The sequence below is a fragment of the Sylvia atricapilla genome, chromosome 15 (assembly GCF_009819655.1).
Source record: "Sylvia atricapilla isolate bSylAtr1 chromosome 15, bSylAtr1.pri, whole genome shotgun sequence".
Classification (NCBI taxonomy): domain Eukaryota; kingdom Metazoa; phylum Chordata; class Aves; order Passeriformes; family Sylviidae; genus Sylvia; species Sylvia atricapilla.
In genome coordinates, this window is record NC_089154.1 from 15,843,876 (window position 1) to 15,861,109 (window position 17,234).

Here is a 17,234-nt window from a genome sequence, read left to right on the forward strand (position 1 = left end):
GATTAGATAATTTCTGATTAAAAAAAAAATGGAATCTTCTTTCTAATGTAAAAAAGACCATAACAGATAATTTGTGAAGTCCCATAAAAATGTACAGCATCTCTCCAGAAAAGCAGAAGATGTAAGGGACTGCATGGAAGAGCATATTTCTCTGTTCACCTTAAAGCAGTGTCTCTCTTATTCTATCAAGTTAATTCTTGCTGCTAAAAGTGGACTCAGGATATAAACCCAGCAACTTTTAAAGTTACAAACTCTATATTATCAATCTAGATTATCCTGAAATTCTGTAGTCCAGATACAAACGTGCATTATGGTCATTCCCAAAATTCTATCACAGGTAAAGAAATCCCCTCTTTTCCTACTTCACTGTATGCAAGCCTGGCCCAAACCAGAGAGCTGCCATAGAAGCACTGCCTGAAGCACAGACACCAAACACAGGGGTCATGACTCATTTTTGCACGTCAAAGTGTACTACCCACTCCTACATCCTTAATGAAGCACAAAGGATTTATTACTTGGACAGGAAGAACTCCATGTAAAACAAGATAAAACAATAAAAAAGACCATACTGTGCCCTCAGTCTGGTTTTTCTTTTGGTCTGGAAGTTGGAGGTTGGTTTCAGGAATTGCTTCACATACAAAAAGTCTTGGTTCACTCTGGTCCCAAAATGGCAAGCAGGGATGTGACTGTGCAACTCTGGATACTCCACTACAGACCTACCAAGAGATAAGAAAAAATGTAGAAAGGGAGACAAGTAATTCCAATCCATTCAGTGCACGAGTGTAAATAAAGCTTTAGCCAAGGGATCATTCAGAGTTATTTTTACTCTGTATTAGAACATTACCAGACACATTTTCCTGACTCTTAACATTTTACACATGACAATGACACTTCTAGTTTGCTCTACACTGGCACTGGTGACAAACCATAAAGCATTTTGATAGAAAAAAAGTGGTACTGCCTATAGAAACAGATATAGAACCAAACAGATACAGCAGCAGTGGTGGCTTCTCCCTCCCGGTGCCCCACATGAAGAGATCTTGAGTGACAAACTGACCAAAATTCCCATGCCCTATCTCCCTGCACTGCAGTGGGAAGGAGGGAAGAGCTGTTGGGAAAAGAGGTGTTTTAAGGGCTTATTTTACTTCTCATTATTCCTCCTCTGATTCTGTTAATAATAAATATACTTCATAACTTTAAACCCATCTTGCCCTTACAATGTTTTTCTCCCAGTCCTTATCTCAACTCATGAATCCTTTGTTAATTCTGGTTTTTTTCTTCCCTCCTCTCTGCCCAACTGCAAAGATGAGGGTAAGTGAACAACTCTTGTGGCTGCCTAGCATTTGGCCAGTGTCAAACAACAACACTGGGACCTTCATTTGGCACTCGCTAGCTCTTTTATTGAATAGACAGGGATGCAGCTTGATGGATGTACAATTCACCAGGGTTAATTAGTTCTTAGAAATAAATAATTGAATTCATACAAGCTCCTTCCCAAGACAGAGGAATGTCAGAATCAAGTTGTACTTGTCTTCACAGGGCAGATTTCCATCTTAAATCCACCATTAACACTTCCTGAAGTAAAAGCTCCTTACTTGCCCATGTCTTGTCCAGCAGAAAGGTTCTTTCTACCACCTCCCTGTTCAGCCTTGAAATCAAATAGCGTAACTTGGTCCATTTCAACAATCATAGAAACAGATCTTGGAATCGATGTTCCCATCTGCCTACAAGAGAGGAAAAAAAGATGAATGCAGTCAAAAAGAATAGGTATGTTTATCCCATCTGCTCCATGCTCTCCAGCTTCCTTCTCCACTGGTCATCACAAAAGGTCATTCTTACTAAGAAATACGAGAAAATTCCTGGCTGTTTTTCTATTCCAACAAGGTCAGCCTTGGATTTCTTTGAAATGCTACAAAGCAGCTTTGGTAACTAAAATATTCCTTTTCTGGATTGCTCCCACAACAGTACAGAGCCTTAAGACGACCTTAATAATGCTGGGACAAAAACATTCATTACACGACTGATACACTGCCTGGACCCGGGCAGGTTTATTTCTGGGAAGTGATTCTTGTGTGCTCAGTAATCTTGACCCCACCAGTCCATGGACCAATGGACAAGCCCCAGACTGTGAGTGAAGAGCTGTGCCTCACCCTGTTGACAAGGATGCTGACTTTGCTGCCATTAGCATTGCACTTCACAGACATAATGTCTCCGCAGCCAGGGAGTAGCTTGGATAAACTCTTGCTGTTTGCAGTGCACTTTGCCTCTCTGTGGGAAGGAATAAAACTTCAATTATATGGTGGCAAGCAACTGGCAATATGCATCAGCCAAAACATTTAGCAATTATGGTAAGACTTTAAAAGCAAACTATTTTGACTGTATGACAGCACTGCCCCAGATTCCCTGCTTCCTCTCCAGAGATTGCTGCCACTTGCATTTCTTTCAGGAGTAAATAGCAGACACTCCTCAATGAAACAGCAAGAATAAATATCAGTGCTTCTACAGGATCCCAAACGTGGCTATAGAGCAAGAACATCTGACCATAATTCTGAATTCAGAGGCCTGCTTTTCCTACAGAAGTAAGCTGAACAGTACCTTGATGTTGAGTAGAGCCATCACATGAAAGTTCTGTGTATGGAAAGCATACTGTGGAGCAGGAGTAAAAAAATGCCACTGGGGGCCATATTTATATAATTTATTGTCTCAAATAATCTTATTGCTGGTAATAGATACAAACCCAGTAATGAGTTCTAGGTTAACTTTCTCCACAGATTCATTGAAACAAGTTGCTGACTTATGATAGGATACAAGACCTGGTTTTATTTCAGCTCTTTTAAGATTCAAGTCTTGTTCAAGTTATCAAAAGAAACATAGGACACCCTTAACTTGATCTTTGATAAATTCTCCACACACTTTCAAAGGCACTTTTAAAGGCACAAATACCCCTCACAGCATCCTCTTATTATAATAACAATAATAATCATCATCAATCCATGACTTGCCCAATTATTCCAGGGTTCCTCCCTTGCTTGGAAATATGCCATCAGTTCACAGAGCTGCATGTATTGTCTCAAGATTCAAGGGACTGTTGCTTCTCATCAAATCGAAGGCAACTAAGATTCCTCACAAAATACACGCTTAACTACAAACAGATTATTTTAAAAGCCCTCATACCTGCGTGAGAGATCAAAGATTTTGAAGTGAGCCAGGTCAGTTCCCACAGCCAGGAAATTCCCACAGACATCCAGGAGGCAAGGATTCCCCTCTGCTTCAGAGACACCCAGCAGCTGTTTAACTGTGCCCTGGGAAGAAATGTGTAACATCAGGTTTGCGTGGCCACTGCCTCATTAGAAGGGACTTATTTTGCCACCAAATTGAGTCAGGAATTGCTGAACTTCTGTATTAGTTGAATCATTCCAAGCAAATTGGAGAAACAAACACCACAAACGCAATCTGGGTTTCAGGTGTGTATATACCTCAAAAAAGTCTAAATTTAAAGGCATCCTTCTGCAATAATTTCCTCTTTAGTAACACAACCTTTACCATGTGAAGACACACAACTACCAAGTCCCAGAAGGTCCTTAAATACACAGCTGGAGTTAATAGATTTAGAACGACCATGCAGTTTACTTTTACCCCATCTTTGAAAACAACAAGGCCCATTTGTCCCTTCATGGTTCTCCAGCCCTCACCTGCCAGGTGCGGACCTGGATCCGATACGGCTCCACTGTGTACAGATTTTCCTCCATGAACACACAGAACTGGAGAGTCACAAAGGAAAGAGCCTGGAACAACCACAACAAAGCCATCATTACAATAAATATGTTCTGCAAAAAGAAAAAAACAGTAACTTGCAGCAAAAATTTACACTATCTTGCACCAAATCCCTTTTTCAATCTGTCAGTCACTCTGGAATTTCCATCTCTTGGTGTTTTAGCCTTCTTCCATACTGCCACTACATTTAAAAGCTGGAGCTCCTCCCCTTGTAAACTGGTGTTGGTACACTGTTCCACAGAAACAAGTGAGGGGAAGGGCAAAGAGTTGATATGGGGAGTGAAAGAAAGGAAAAAAAAGGTGCAGTGTGAGATTCCAGTAAGAGAAAATCACTTTTCCCTTCAGTGAACTGCTACCAAAGAGGAATAACAGAATCTCTGTCAGAACCATGGTTCTGCAACAACTTCAGAAGCGGTGTAGATCATTAGGACCTTGGTGGTAATAAAGTAACAATTCAGCATGGAAAGTTAAAAACATATATCAGTAAATATAGACAACCAGAAAACATCTAATGATTCTTAAAACACAAATCCCAACATTTAGGATGGAATTCTACATCACTTATTCTCAAGGCAGAAATATTTAGGGAAAATTAATAATTTAAAAAGCTAATTTACTCTACTTGACACTATATACAGCAATTTATGGGACAACTTCTCCTGAGAGCTGGGACAAAAAGCCTCCTTCCCAGTTCCTATGTGAGTGCTATGTAACCTTGATTACACTTTCTCAAAGCATTCAACAGCCATTACCATGTCTTATCTGTAAGGGCAAAAAGGAGTCATGGCTACAAAAGCAGGAAAAAATTGCTCTTCTTGATCAACATCAACGGTGTACTTAAAAAATATAAAAGAAATAGTTCTAGCTTCACACAGTGTTTTGTGCAAGGCCCGGTATAATGTAATTTAGCTACATCAGCTTCTCAAGCCCTGAGGGTTTTTTCCAGTATAAGAAGGTGTCTCTGCCTGTGGCAGAGGGGTTGGAATAAGATGTGCTTTAAAGTCCTGTCCAACCCAAACTGTTCCGTGATTCTATCATTACAGTGCATCAGCTACCTGAATAAAAATATAACTTTGGAAGAAAAGAAGCATTCCCACTCTCACACAACGTTTTTAAGTCATACCTGCACTTCTAAAGGTATCTCCTGAGCACTCAAAGACAGCCACTTGCTTCCCATTCCAGAACACTACAGCGTCCTAAAACAAACAAACAAACAAACAAACAAAAAAAACATATATATTTAGTTCCTTTTGGAAACATGCAGGAATTCATGCAATAACATAGCAAGGACTTGCCCCTAATAGCCACCAGTTACTAGTTCCTCTAGACATTGGGTTTGAAGGCTTTTAGGAGCCCAGAAGTTCTCTTGGTTCTGGTGAGCACCCCTAGAGAATTCCTGAGTCCCTGTTCTATCTTAAAAAAAAAGCAGCTCCACCACAGCACCACTGCTACTGTCACAACAATACCTTCACAACATACTACATTGAATATTAAAAAATAGTTTGGTCTCTATAAACCTAACTAGGCACTGATTAGGCAAATAATTGGAAAATAAACCCCCAACAGATTCACCTTAGTGGCAAAGACTCCATTAGCATTCATATCAACACGAAGGCTGCAGGTGGTTCCTGTGCTGAAGATCGTCACATTGAAGAGGTTGGGAGACACCTGTACCACAGCCAGCTGCTGATGAAAATGTGCCAACATGGCCTGCTCACTGAGAATCACCACAGAGCTGATGTTGTTCACTGCCAGCAGGTTTCTTCGGGACCCCCACTGTACATAATGTGAAAAGAAAAAACACTTATTTGATCTCTGGTCTTGAACTGTCAACAGCAATGTCCCAAGAGAAATAACATGGGTAAGACAGAACCAAATATTTTTATACATACATGAAGTCCTACTATCTAAATACAAATTGTGGTACACAGGGGTTCAGGCTGGAAGGGCCAGCTTGCTTAGTGGAACCCATGTATTAACTAACTCTGTAGTCTTTGCTAATGCAGATCCCACTGCTTGAAGGTCCTGCCTCCTGTTTGCCTTCAATGTTGCTTTTAACAGTCCATTAAAAACAGGGTCCACTGCTTAAAAACAGTCCACTGCTCAACCTCCCCAGCAGCTGGTGCATGGTAACAAATGTGGTATGCCCACTAAATACCATGTTCTCTCACCCAGGTGTTTGTAAGGCTAGTCTTGAAAGGAGTCCCATTGTCAGACTCAGTTCTCAGGGGTGCCATCACTCCAGAGGACCTGCTTCTCAAGACCCAGGACAGTGTTCCAGGCAGCAACACGAGGCACAGGGTAGATCTCCAACTATCCCATGGTGGGCTTCTATGCACACGTGGCCCTTGTCTTGGCAGGTTTTGAGGCAGTGTGATGTAATTGATCTGCCAGGCCTCCCCATACTTATAATGGGCCACCATACCATAGGGGCTTCACTGCTGAGGTGGCAATTGGTACTTGCTGTTCTCCTACCTTCAAAGTCCTAACCACAGAAGGATTTTCTGAGAATCTAGGCAAGGTATTTAGCTGCCTAATTCTGTCTCCACAGCATCAATTCCAAAAGCCTATCAATGTCCTACTGGGTTTTTGAAGTGTCTGTTCTTAAGATACTCAATGCCCAGAATATATGGAGCATCTGGGCCAGTAACAATGGGGTGCTTCTGCCACTTCTTCCCAGTCAAGCTCACTTCAGCTTCCAACACCCTCAGCTCTTGAGAACACCCTGTCACCCCAGAAATGGTGACCCCACAAACATCCTGGTGGCATTAACATACATTGAGCATCAGTGTCAACTAAAGCCTTGTGTTCTTGTGGGTTTGACATGCCAGGCCATCAGATCCACACAGTGCAGTAGACATGGTTGTGACCCAGTGCCTCTACCTCGTGAGATGCAGGACCCTCTAATACTAGTTCTTGTGAATACATATGGGAGGTACCTTCCAGTGGGTTAGATCCTTGCCCATGGGAAACTAGCACTGCACTCATTCTCACTGAATTCCTTTCTCCTTCAGCTCTTGTATTCAGGCTTGCCAGGACACAAGTAGGTTTCCTGTCCCACTGTCTCATGTCTTCTCCGTGGTTGAGTAGGAAATATCACAAGTCAGTTTGTGGGGCATAACCACCCTCCCTGTCTGGGGGGCATCTGGCTCTGACTTCAAGGGTTCTGGCTGGCACTGGTGCCATATCTGCTAAACATCCCTCCCTGAGTGTATTTCCACTCAACACCCTTGGGCCTAACACTGGTCACCAATGAATGTCTTGGTTTAAAGACATGTGCCTGCCACGGAAAGCAGGAACCTTTCTGGAAGAGAAAGATGCCCACCCCCCTCCAGTTATTATAATTTCAAAAATGAAGAGCTTCCAGGAAAAACAATGGGAACAGGAATAACAGTATTTACTAGAAAATAAATGTACAAACAGAACAAACAAAGAAGAACAAAACCCCAATGGCCATTTTCCCTTGGGTGTAGTTACGGCCGCAGGCGGCAGGGGGCACTGTTGGCAGGGCGGAGGGGCCGTTTCTGGGCGGGGCCCCGTCACCTGAAACGGGCTCGAAAGGGAAACACACCTGGGTCTGCTGGCAGATGTGACACACTTATACACAATCACACTTATACTTCCTATAGCCTGGGCCCTTCGTTATTGAAGCTGGTTAATAAAACGCTTGGATTCTCCATTTCCACAGCACTTCAGTTCTGTGCAGGTAGTGTAGTGTTACAGACCCTCACTCTATACCAACACAGAGCAAGCAAATGCCACTGCTTTCTAAATACTTTCCACTCTTATAAGAAAAGAGAGTAACAGCAAATATAAAATTACTTTCTCTTGAAAGTCACCAGATGTATTTTTCTTTCCTTATTAAAAAAATGGGGATTGTTCTCACATATGAAGCAGAGCAACAGAATGATACAGAGTAAACACAAACACACAAAATTTGAAAAAAACTTATAATGTGGTATAAAACCTAACAACCAAAGAGCTGGAGAACCTAAAGCACAAGCTTTGCCTTTTAGCAGAAAGCTGGTGGCAAAAAAGTAGTTCATTATTATAAAACTTCTAAAACTTAAATTTATGATTGTTTACACTCACCATTTCTCTTCTGTGTATAACAAAATGGTATTAGGCATAGAATAACAGTGTTTAATGTCATTGTGACAAATGAAAATATTCCAAATAAACAAAAATGCTGCATCCTAACACTTAACAGACAATATGTTAAATATATTGCATTCCTTTCTAGATGGCACATCTCACCAAAGAATATTTGGTTGTAAACATATCTTTTATTTTTACAACTACCAGTGAGATGAAACTATACATTAAGAAAGTGACAAATAGAAAAAAAAATTAATAAAATCATGCAGTCAGATTTTCTAGCTTTTTAAATAAATTTATGTAAAATTCACACTCCTGATAATATTTTTTTTCAGAAAATAATTTCAGGAGCTGAACCCAAAGGTTTTGCCAGAGAGCTATATGATGGAGAGACTAGCTACAAACAGGGAGTATTTCTGTCCATTTCGATTTTAAAAGATACTTGATTCTAAGGAGTTTTCCTCCTACTTCTGAAGGTGGACCAGCCTCTGCTGGAACACATATTTGTATGATAGAGATCATGTTCATCTGTTTCACAAAGATGGTCTATTCATCTAAGGTTTGTGAAATCCCACTAACATTCAAGGAGCCTCTTTCTTACCTTTATCTGAGTGACATTTCCTTCAAGTTCTGTAGATGCCTGGAATTTCCACTTTCTCCTTGCCCTCCGAAGCCCATGTACTCTGATCAGATCCTGCTGCTTTCTTCCACATTGCTACTCTCCCCTTGCTAGTTCCAGCTGCCAAGATACCTGCCATTCACAAACACTTCAGGCATTTCATCTTGGACTTCAGAAAAACAAACCCACATCACACAATGCAGCAGGCAGCAAACTCTGGTTCTTGGCTACTGAGAAGCCACTTTCCAGCAGCATTTCTCTCCTCACTGCAAACCAACATCCTAGTCCTATACAGGGTAACTTTTCTGGAGAAACAATGGGAGAAGTTCCACATGGCAAGGTCCATCTTCTAAGCTAACAGATGAAGTGATTTTTAAATGTATCAGACAATTACTCAATTTTAAACTTTTCTTAGAATACAGAACTATTGACTATCCTAAGCTGGAAGAGATCCCAAGGGTCATCCAGTCCAGCTCCCAGCCCTGCACAGGACAGTCCCAGGAATCCCAACATGTGCGTGAGAGTGTTGTCCAAACACTTGTATACCTCTGGCAGCCTTGGGGTCATCCCCACTTCCCTGGGGAGCCTGCTCAGTGCCTGATCACCCTCTGGGGAAAGAAACATTTCCTGATAGCCATCTAACCCTCCTCTGGCTGGACCCAGCTATGGCTTTTCCCTTGGGTCCTGTCACAAACACCAGAGGTCAGATCTGCCCTTGTGCTAAGGCTGCCCTACGGATGCTCCCCTCAGTCTCTTCTCCAGGATGAACAAACCAAGTGACCTCAGCCATTCTCCTATGGCTTGTGTTTTTTTTTAAATAGCTAGTTCTGTAGTCCCTTTGCTCAATCAACTACTGAAAACCACTGCAGCAGGCACCAGCTGTGCCTACACTAGCAAACAAGGTGGAGCCCAGGAGCAGCTCTGCAGAAAGGATCTGTTGTAAGGACCTGGCACATGTACAATACTTGCCACCAAGCTCTATTTTGCATTAGTTGTAGTGCAGGCTCGTAGACAGAATGCCCAAAACATGTTGGAGTGCATTAGGTGTACTTCTAGTCACTTCTCTGACACCTTCTGTGTCAAAGGGAACCCAGCTCATGCGCCATGAGACAACTTGTTGGGGGTTAGGTTTGTTCTTTTTTTTTTTTTACTGAAAGAATTACATACTGAAAGTATTACAGGGCCCAGAAGGCCTGAGGTTTGACAAGGTTTAGGACCAGAGATTGCAGCTGCTCTGTTATTTCTCACCTTTAGCACTGCAGTAAGACACACAGTTAATACATTCTTCCCCCTCAAAGCCAAATTGCACATCTAGGGAGAGCACATAGTTTTCATCTCGATCCAAATCCCAGAACCTAAGGCACACAAAACAAGAATGTTAATGCTTGTGTTCTTGCCAAACAATCAATAGGATGCTGTACATGACATTAATTTACTATTTCCACAATACCTAGATAACTTAGTTTTTAAAATTAAATTTTCAGCAGCTGCCTCTAGAGTGTGAATTTCTTAAACTCCTTCCTTTGGCTTTGACTTTTTAATCTGCAGCATGTTTAGGGATATTAGCCTATGAAGAAGGAAATCAGAAGCAAGTGCAGCTTTAAAAAAAAAGAAAAAGAAGTGAGGGCTAGTTTCAATTTTCTCCTCTCTAATTATGCTTCCTCCTCTATTTTAAGAATATTCCTGGGTTAGCCCGTAGTCCTTCAGATTCCAAATTTATTTTCTAGAACTAAATATTGCCATGAAACCATTCCTTCTTGATACTTCGTGTTTATTGCATTCTCACAAAATTAACAAAATATTCTGTCTGACAGTAGCAGACAGAGGCTCAATAAAGAAGAATACTGATATTAATGGAACACTTCCACCCTGCTATGGTTCACTTTGGACCACCGTGACCAAAAGGTTAGAGGAAGAAGTAGAGCAAGTCATAGTAAAGACAAAGAAGAAAAGATTGCAAAACAGGTAAAACTACAGACCACAGTAACATAACAGCATGGCAAAGTAACATACTTTAAAGGATTATGGACAGAAGTTATTTAAATACTTGTCTTATACTACAGCAAAAGAAACGTCCTGAAAGTAAGCACTTTTTTCTGGTTGCTGATACTATGAGTATCCTAAGGATCAGACAGTAACATTGGCAAGAACAGCAAAGCAGCTGTATTTTCATGCCAACCGCCCAGCAGGATTTATTTTCAGAAGAAATCAGTAATAGCACTCAAGGAAGGAACAGAGTAGGTAGCACTGCCTGACAAAATAAAATACGTAGAAAGAAAGCAAACCATACCAAATTAGTTTCTGTTCTTGAGAATTTTTTTTTTTTTAATTTCTCTACTTGTTTTGGCAAACAAAATTAGGAAATGTTGGGAATTTTTCATTATAGGTAAAAAAACCTCAACCAACATTTCAGCAAAATATTCAGTTCATTACAGTCTGTAAGTTTTAGCTGGCCCTTCTCGGGGCAGCCAGAACAGCTTTCATTCTTACCTGATGACTGTCTCACCTAGTGCTGTAACAATCAGACTATGGTCTATTAAAATCATGTCTGCTGAATGACCAGTCTTCCCACTCAACTTCACCTGTTAACCATAAGCAAATAAATACATTTACAGAAGGTGTGAGGAGCACACTGAAGGACACTAAGCATCTGAACTGCACAACTCGGCTAAAAAGTAAAAACATGAAAATAACTAGACCAACTGTCAATTGACACACATATTCAGACAATTCAGACAATGATCACCATAAAATGCATCAAGGCTGCACACAAAAATTTCATAAAACAAACCTTGTAGTGGGTTAATTAAGTAGATAAGGAGCAGTATTTTACTCTGGCACCAATGGCAAACAGATCCCCTGAAAGCTGGGCCATTGAAGACATGGCACTGCAGCCCCACTGGGCTCAGCTCCACACAAGTGCCTTCACCGTTGCTTCTACCACTCCACCATACTGGGGTTTGATCCTGGAGGTCATTGCCACTTCCCTGCAATTCTGCTGCACTCCTTTGGCCTTGGCTTGGCTGGACAGGGCACGGCTGGACTGGGGGCCTCCCCTGTCCCCTGCCTGCAGCCTCCCTGCTGGTGCTGCCATTCAGCACACTGCAGCTCTGTATTCTGCTGCTTTCCTCCCAGCACCATGCTCCACAGCTGTGTCCCAGAGAGAACAGGAGAGTGTGGATGCCAAGGGCAGAAGGTACAGTCTGCAGGGCTGATGTCAACAACCTTCCCATGAGAGAGAGCACGGCAGAATGGTGCCCATTTCTGGGGTGTGCATTTTCTCCCCAAAACCAGGGATAATATAGGGGATATAGAATAACTTAGCTGCACCTACATGGTGCCAAGCACTGCCCACCTCTGCAACCAGGACAACTGCAATTTCCAATTTTTCTCTAATTCACTAAGAAACTGAAATTAAGTGTGAAAGAATTATGATACGGTCAAAATGAAAATAAATATGAAAATCAGGAAGACAAGATGAAAACCATCTTTCCAAGTTCAGTAACACATCACTATTCCACTTCTAGATGAGCTATTTTTGTTCCTTCATCAACATATTTTCTGAGAAACAAATATGAGAGTTGATTAATTTGAAAGCAAAATAGTGACAATCCGAAAAACAACAACAACAAAAAAAACCTTATAAAGATTGCAACTTTACCCTGTAGTATGACTCTCACCTTCATGAGCTCTTCTGCCTCTCCCTCAGGAGAAACTGCGTGTAAGGACAACTGCAGATTCTCTGTTATTACAAGTAAAACATCTCTTTCCTCTAGCAACAGGAGCTTTCGGACCAGACTGTCTGCGGACAAGACCTGCCTTGTCTTCCCTTTCTCATTCACACAGTGCACAGAACCTGTAGCAAAAATAAACAAGGTGCAGACTTTAGTCGACAGCTTTTAGCTACAAAAGCCAAAGTTGATGCTTTCTAACTTAATAAAACATTCCCCATGTGCTGAGAAGGTAAAATAACAAAAATTCTTTCATTTTCTAGTTTGCCTCAGGGTAGAGACCACCACAGCTGACCAGAGCAATAAACCAGAGCATATTTTTCCCCCTTTAGAAAATCCAAAAGGAAATACTTTAAATAATTTTAAACTGCATGTAAACAGACTCTTTTATATAGTGTTTGGTCATTTAAAGCAACACCTCTCCACGTTTCTTACAAGTAAACAACAAGTTAGAAAAAGATCAGCTGCTAACGGTTTTCTACCTTAACAAGTTTTCACCTTTCAAGGATTGTTTTGATTCCTCCTTATGATTTCCCAGGCCAGTGTGAGAGAATTCTGTACCTGGCTTTCCCACAGGCCCAAGCTACTGCCTGAAGCCTAGAAACCTATGTTCTGACCACTGTCAGTTCCCACACAAACCAACCCAAGCAATGAGGCTGCATCCAAGGAACAGTCAGCATCATCTGATCGAAATTGGAGAACTATGACAAGGAGGCTGTCTTAGGGTGACTTTATGATTATTTATCTCCTCCTATCGTCTGCTTTATGCCCAGATACTGGTCCTGTAACTTTAAGCTAGGTCTGGGAGATGGGGGGAAGCCAGGGGAATTCTTTCAGCGGTTTGTGTTCAAACACATATACTCCCCTCAGTCTTTCTCAGGAGAGAGAAAGAGAGTTAAATTCTTTTGCTTTTAGCTAGCTTCTTTTTGTCAGCTGAGGCAAGTTTTTCCCAAGACTGTGGCTTCTTTTTCTAGAACTGTTCAGCTTTGCTCCAGTCTGAAAAAGCAGACCATCACTGGGAGCCCCACACTGTGGCCAAGCAGGGCGAGGCTGCAGGGATGTCACATCCTGGCTCTGGACCTCTAGAGAAGCCAAGTAGGACTCTAAAATCCAATGGCTTTCCCTGCAAGGAGAAGGTTTTAATATCTAACATTATTCATTCTTGTTCCCATGCCTGCGTGCATTCTCTGTGTTAAATAAACAGTTTTTCTCACTTTCCTCCGAGAAATTCCTTTTGTTTGATGGGGAGAGGGCGTGCCACAAACCTGCCTTTTTTTCAAAGGCGATGCCCCTTTCAGAACATTTCCTCCTGACTTGTCTCAAACCAATACAGAGGCCTAAGCCCAGGACACAAGAGCCTGCCCCTAGATGAGGCTCTGCACCACCACAGCAGTGGTTTTGAATGTGAGGACAGAATGGGCACAGCTTCTCAAAGCTTTTCGCCTTGTACCTTTATGGAGCACCTTGTGTCCGTTTTCTATTGAAATGGTACCTTTCTAGTAAAGAGGCTTGTTTTCACACATTAAAAGAACGTACAGTCTCCTGCTCTGTAAACCAACCATGCAGCTGGCCCATGCCACTTCTGCAAGCTCTACTGGTGGTGTACTGGTGTAAACAAGGCATGTAAGTTTTGGCAGAACACTGATTCAAATTGCAATGGAACTGCAGAAACAACATAACTGAAATGTTTTCTGAGCAGCTAACACTTGAATCAAGAGGATTACTTCAATCACTTAGCAGAAACATCTATTATGCAACTTCTCACACACATTCTGGCTCCAGTTCAGAGAGAGCAAGTTACACCACAAAAAGAACTGGGGCAGGAAGAAGATTAGCTTAGAGCGAACTAATACCCAGAAGACTAAAACAGATAGGAAAAGTAAGGGAAGAGTAAAAGCAAGGAAGAGGAAAATGCAGAGAAGAAACAATATTAGGGAGAAAACTAACAAAACAGATTCTCAGAATTTTTTTGTTCTGTAAGACTGAAGCACCATTTCAAAGCATGAGAAAAAAATGAAAAGCAAATTCATAATTTAAGAGGTATGTTTTAGCAGAATTTGCCTGTTTATAGAGATAAAAACCTACAATACATGCATTATTTTGAAGCTTTGCACAAAAGCTAATTTTATCTACACTTGTGTGTTAGAGATTGTTTTCCTCATACTCACTTCTTCAGGAACCTGACTAACCCAGTACCTCTGATGTCCTTGTAAACAAGACCACCCTGATAAAATTTCAGTAATTTTATTCATTTCTTACCAAACATTCTACAGCTCCTATGAATACTCTACCCCACTGAATATATGAATATGAGGGATATATAAATATACCCCACATGTCAGATGTATGGAAAAAAGACTATCCTGCACTGAGCTATTTCGAAGCACTAAGGAAACAACATCCCAGCCAAATGGAGAAGTGGCTTTGCTCTTACCATCTGTCAAAGTGATAAAGAAGGAGAGTCCTTCCTGGACTGCCATTTTCAGAGGTGGTCCTATTCCAGCTTTCTTCCAGTTAAACATATCCAAGGCTTTTTCATCACCATTCACAGCTGCTTTTGCCAGCTGCACAAAGTCCCTGCAAAGAGAGATACTTCATTCCCAATTCTTCTCATAACAGAGTAATTTCAGTCTCAAAGAATGGAGTAGTTAATAAAGCATCAATATTTATTTATAAAAAGAATAAAGATGTTTCATACACTGATTGAAAAAAGATAAACTCAAAAATATACAAAACAAAATTTCAATATTAGTTTTCATTTGCATTGTTTCACCTTTTTTTTTCAAAATGCATCACTATTTTTTAAACACATGATTTATTTTTGTTTCACAGAGATGTGGAACAGAAAAGCCCAGACAAGGAAAACTCTTCTTTTTTACTACAGCTGCTTCTTATTTCTTGCTTGGACAGGAAAGAGATAATGTTTAAGAACTGACTTTGAATTTAATTATTTTGACAATAATACAATGATAACTGTGTTTCCAGTGTGTTTATGGCTTTCCACAATCAGCAATATTGCTAATTAGAAGAACTAAGACAGAAGAGCCAACAGCACCAGACAGAAGATGCAGAGAAGAGAAAGAAGATCAGCTGCTGCACACAGGACACAGAGCCAGCTACCAGAGTGGGAGAAGGGCTTGGAAATACAGGGCTCTTGGGAGAAGAACATTTTTTAATAGACTTAAAAATGGTACACTTGTGGGTAGGACTTTCTGTGGAACGAGATAAAGACCTGCAGAGCCCTGACAAGGCCAATACTCACTCGGCAGGAGCGGGCGGCCGAAACACACAGTGACACAAGCACTTCCCATAGTCCTGCTTGACGAGGGCAGGACCCTGGACTCTGCCTCGATGGTCCACTCTCCAAAGAAACAAGACCCCGTGCTACAAAAAGACAAGTTAATTCATTACCCTTTGCACACAGATGAGAATCCAGACTCAATGAAGTAATCTCAGTTTGCATAAATGTATTGTCTCATCATGGCTAAGGTCTCAGCTCAGATGGAGATGTGTCCATCTTTTGCCTGGGCAGAGCTTTCTCCTTTCTAATAAAAAAGATGATAAATTTTCTTTTTACTCAGTTTTGAATTTCTGCATTTCTGTCAAATGCAGCAGCAGAACTTTACAAACAATTAATTAAATTAAGTTTTTCTCTGAATAAGAATTCTGACACATAGGTAAGAGCAGAACTGAAATTCTTCAGCAAGCTCAAGTTTGTATCAGGGAAAACACAGGAAAAAAACCCCTTTTTTTCTTCATTGGCTGACTTGGGAACTGGCAAAATCAGAATACTTAATCCTGAATATTCAATAGTTACTTTCTCACCTAACTTTATAAAAGGGCAACCAGCTCATCAAGAAATAGTGTCACATTTCCCAGCACAATCAATTTGACACAATTTTAAGGCATTAATAAATGCAGAAAAAGATACATGGGTTTCCTGTGAGCAGTGCCCTGCACTCACTATGGATGAATATGTTGTAGCTGGAATTTCTTTTTCAACATCTAGCCTTTATTCCTGAGTCTGCCATAAAATTTGTGCATGGACAGGAGCAAAGGAATTCAGGTTGTCTATACCTCAATTAGTCCATGTCTGAAATAGCCTTAAACCTTCATCAGCGCTCAGCATTCACTGAGATCCAACGCACTTTTGCTTGAAGAAAAATTATACAACAGCAATTCTCTAATTGTAGAAAAAGTTATAACAATAGCATTTGATTTTATTCCCGAATTTTTACCTAAGGAAAGGAAATTTCTCTCCCACACAACTCTCCCTTCCCCATGGATCTCCATTCCATGCTCTTTTCCCATTACAGACGTTCCAAGACTGTGTTCCACATCAAACCCATGTGTCATTTCAGCTACTCACCCCGTCCCCAGATGCAAGGCAGGTACCACTTGTACTCCAGCTGAGGACTGTGATTTTGGCGCTGTGACTTGGAGGTACAGTGTGCTGCTCCTTGTCTTGTTTGTTCAGTATCAGAACTTCTCCTGTTTCCCATCCTGATGCCAGAATGGGCCTGGAAGGGTGCCAGGCAAGTAACGTGACCTGAAAGCTTCTCTCAACATGGGACTCAGGCACATGTTCTCCCTGCAAACAGAAATCAGTGTCAGTCCAGTCTAATGGAAACTCAGCAATTAAACCTTCAGTTTCACAGTCCAGTCAATATCAAGCTTCCTCTCCCATACAAAGGATATAAGAAGGCTTTGAGCACATTTCAAGGTAAAAAAAATTCCAGCTATAGAAAAATAATAAAGTATATCACTAAGGGCATAGAATAATCTAATGCTTCAACAGCCCTTGAAGGCAGATCCTCCTTTGGACACAGTTTGCAATAGTATTTCATGCAAATAATTTAAACTCTCTAAATATTTATTTTTCCATTTGTTAAACTTGGATGACAATTTTTCAGAACACACTTTGAAAAGTACACATTTTTAGGCTATTGCATTAACAGACTTACATGTTTCAGTAAGTCTGCTGCTAGATACATTTAGTACTACTTCCCTAA

General features: G+C 41.0%; 1 protein-coding gene across 1 annotated transcript in view; it reads right to left on the minus strand.

The window, feature by feature from the left end:
• Positions 1–17,234, minus strand: part of IFT140 (intraflagellar transport 140) — a 54,382-nt gene that overhangs the window by 36,289 nt on the left and 859 nt on the right. Inside the window, 18 exon segments of the mRNA XM_066330358.1 lie at positions 570–667; positions 670–716; positions 1,596–1,684; positions 1,686–1,724; positions 2,151–2,268; positions 3,175–3,302; positions 3,693–3,743; positions 3,745–3,785; positions 4,898–4,970; positions 5,347–5,550; positions 8,474–8,527; positions 8,529–8,623; positions 9,740–9,846; positions 10,982–11,073; positions 12,172–12,347; positions 14,657–14,799; positions 15,485–15,606; positions 16,592–16,813. Coding sequence (XP_066186455.1) covers positions 570–667; positions 670–716; positions 1,596–1,684; positions 1,686–1,724; positions 2,151–2,268; positions 3,175–3,302; positions 3,693–3,743; positions 3,745–3,785; positions 4,898–4,970; positions 5,347–5,550; positions 8,474–8,527; positions 8,529–8,623; positions 9,740–9,846; positions 10,982–11,073; positions 12,172–12,347; positions 14,657–14,799; positions 15,485–15,606; positions 16,592–16,813 — 1,899 coding nt within the window.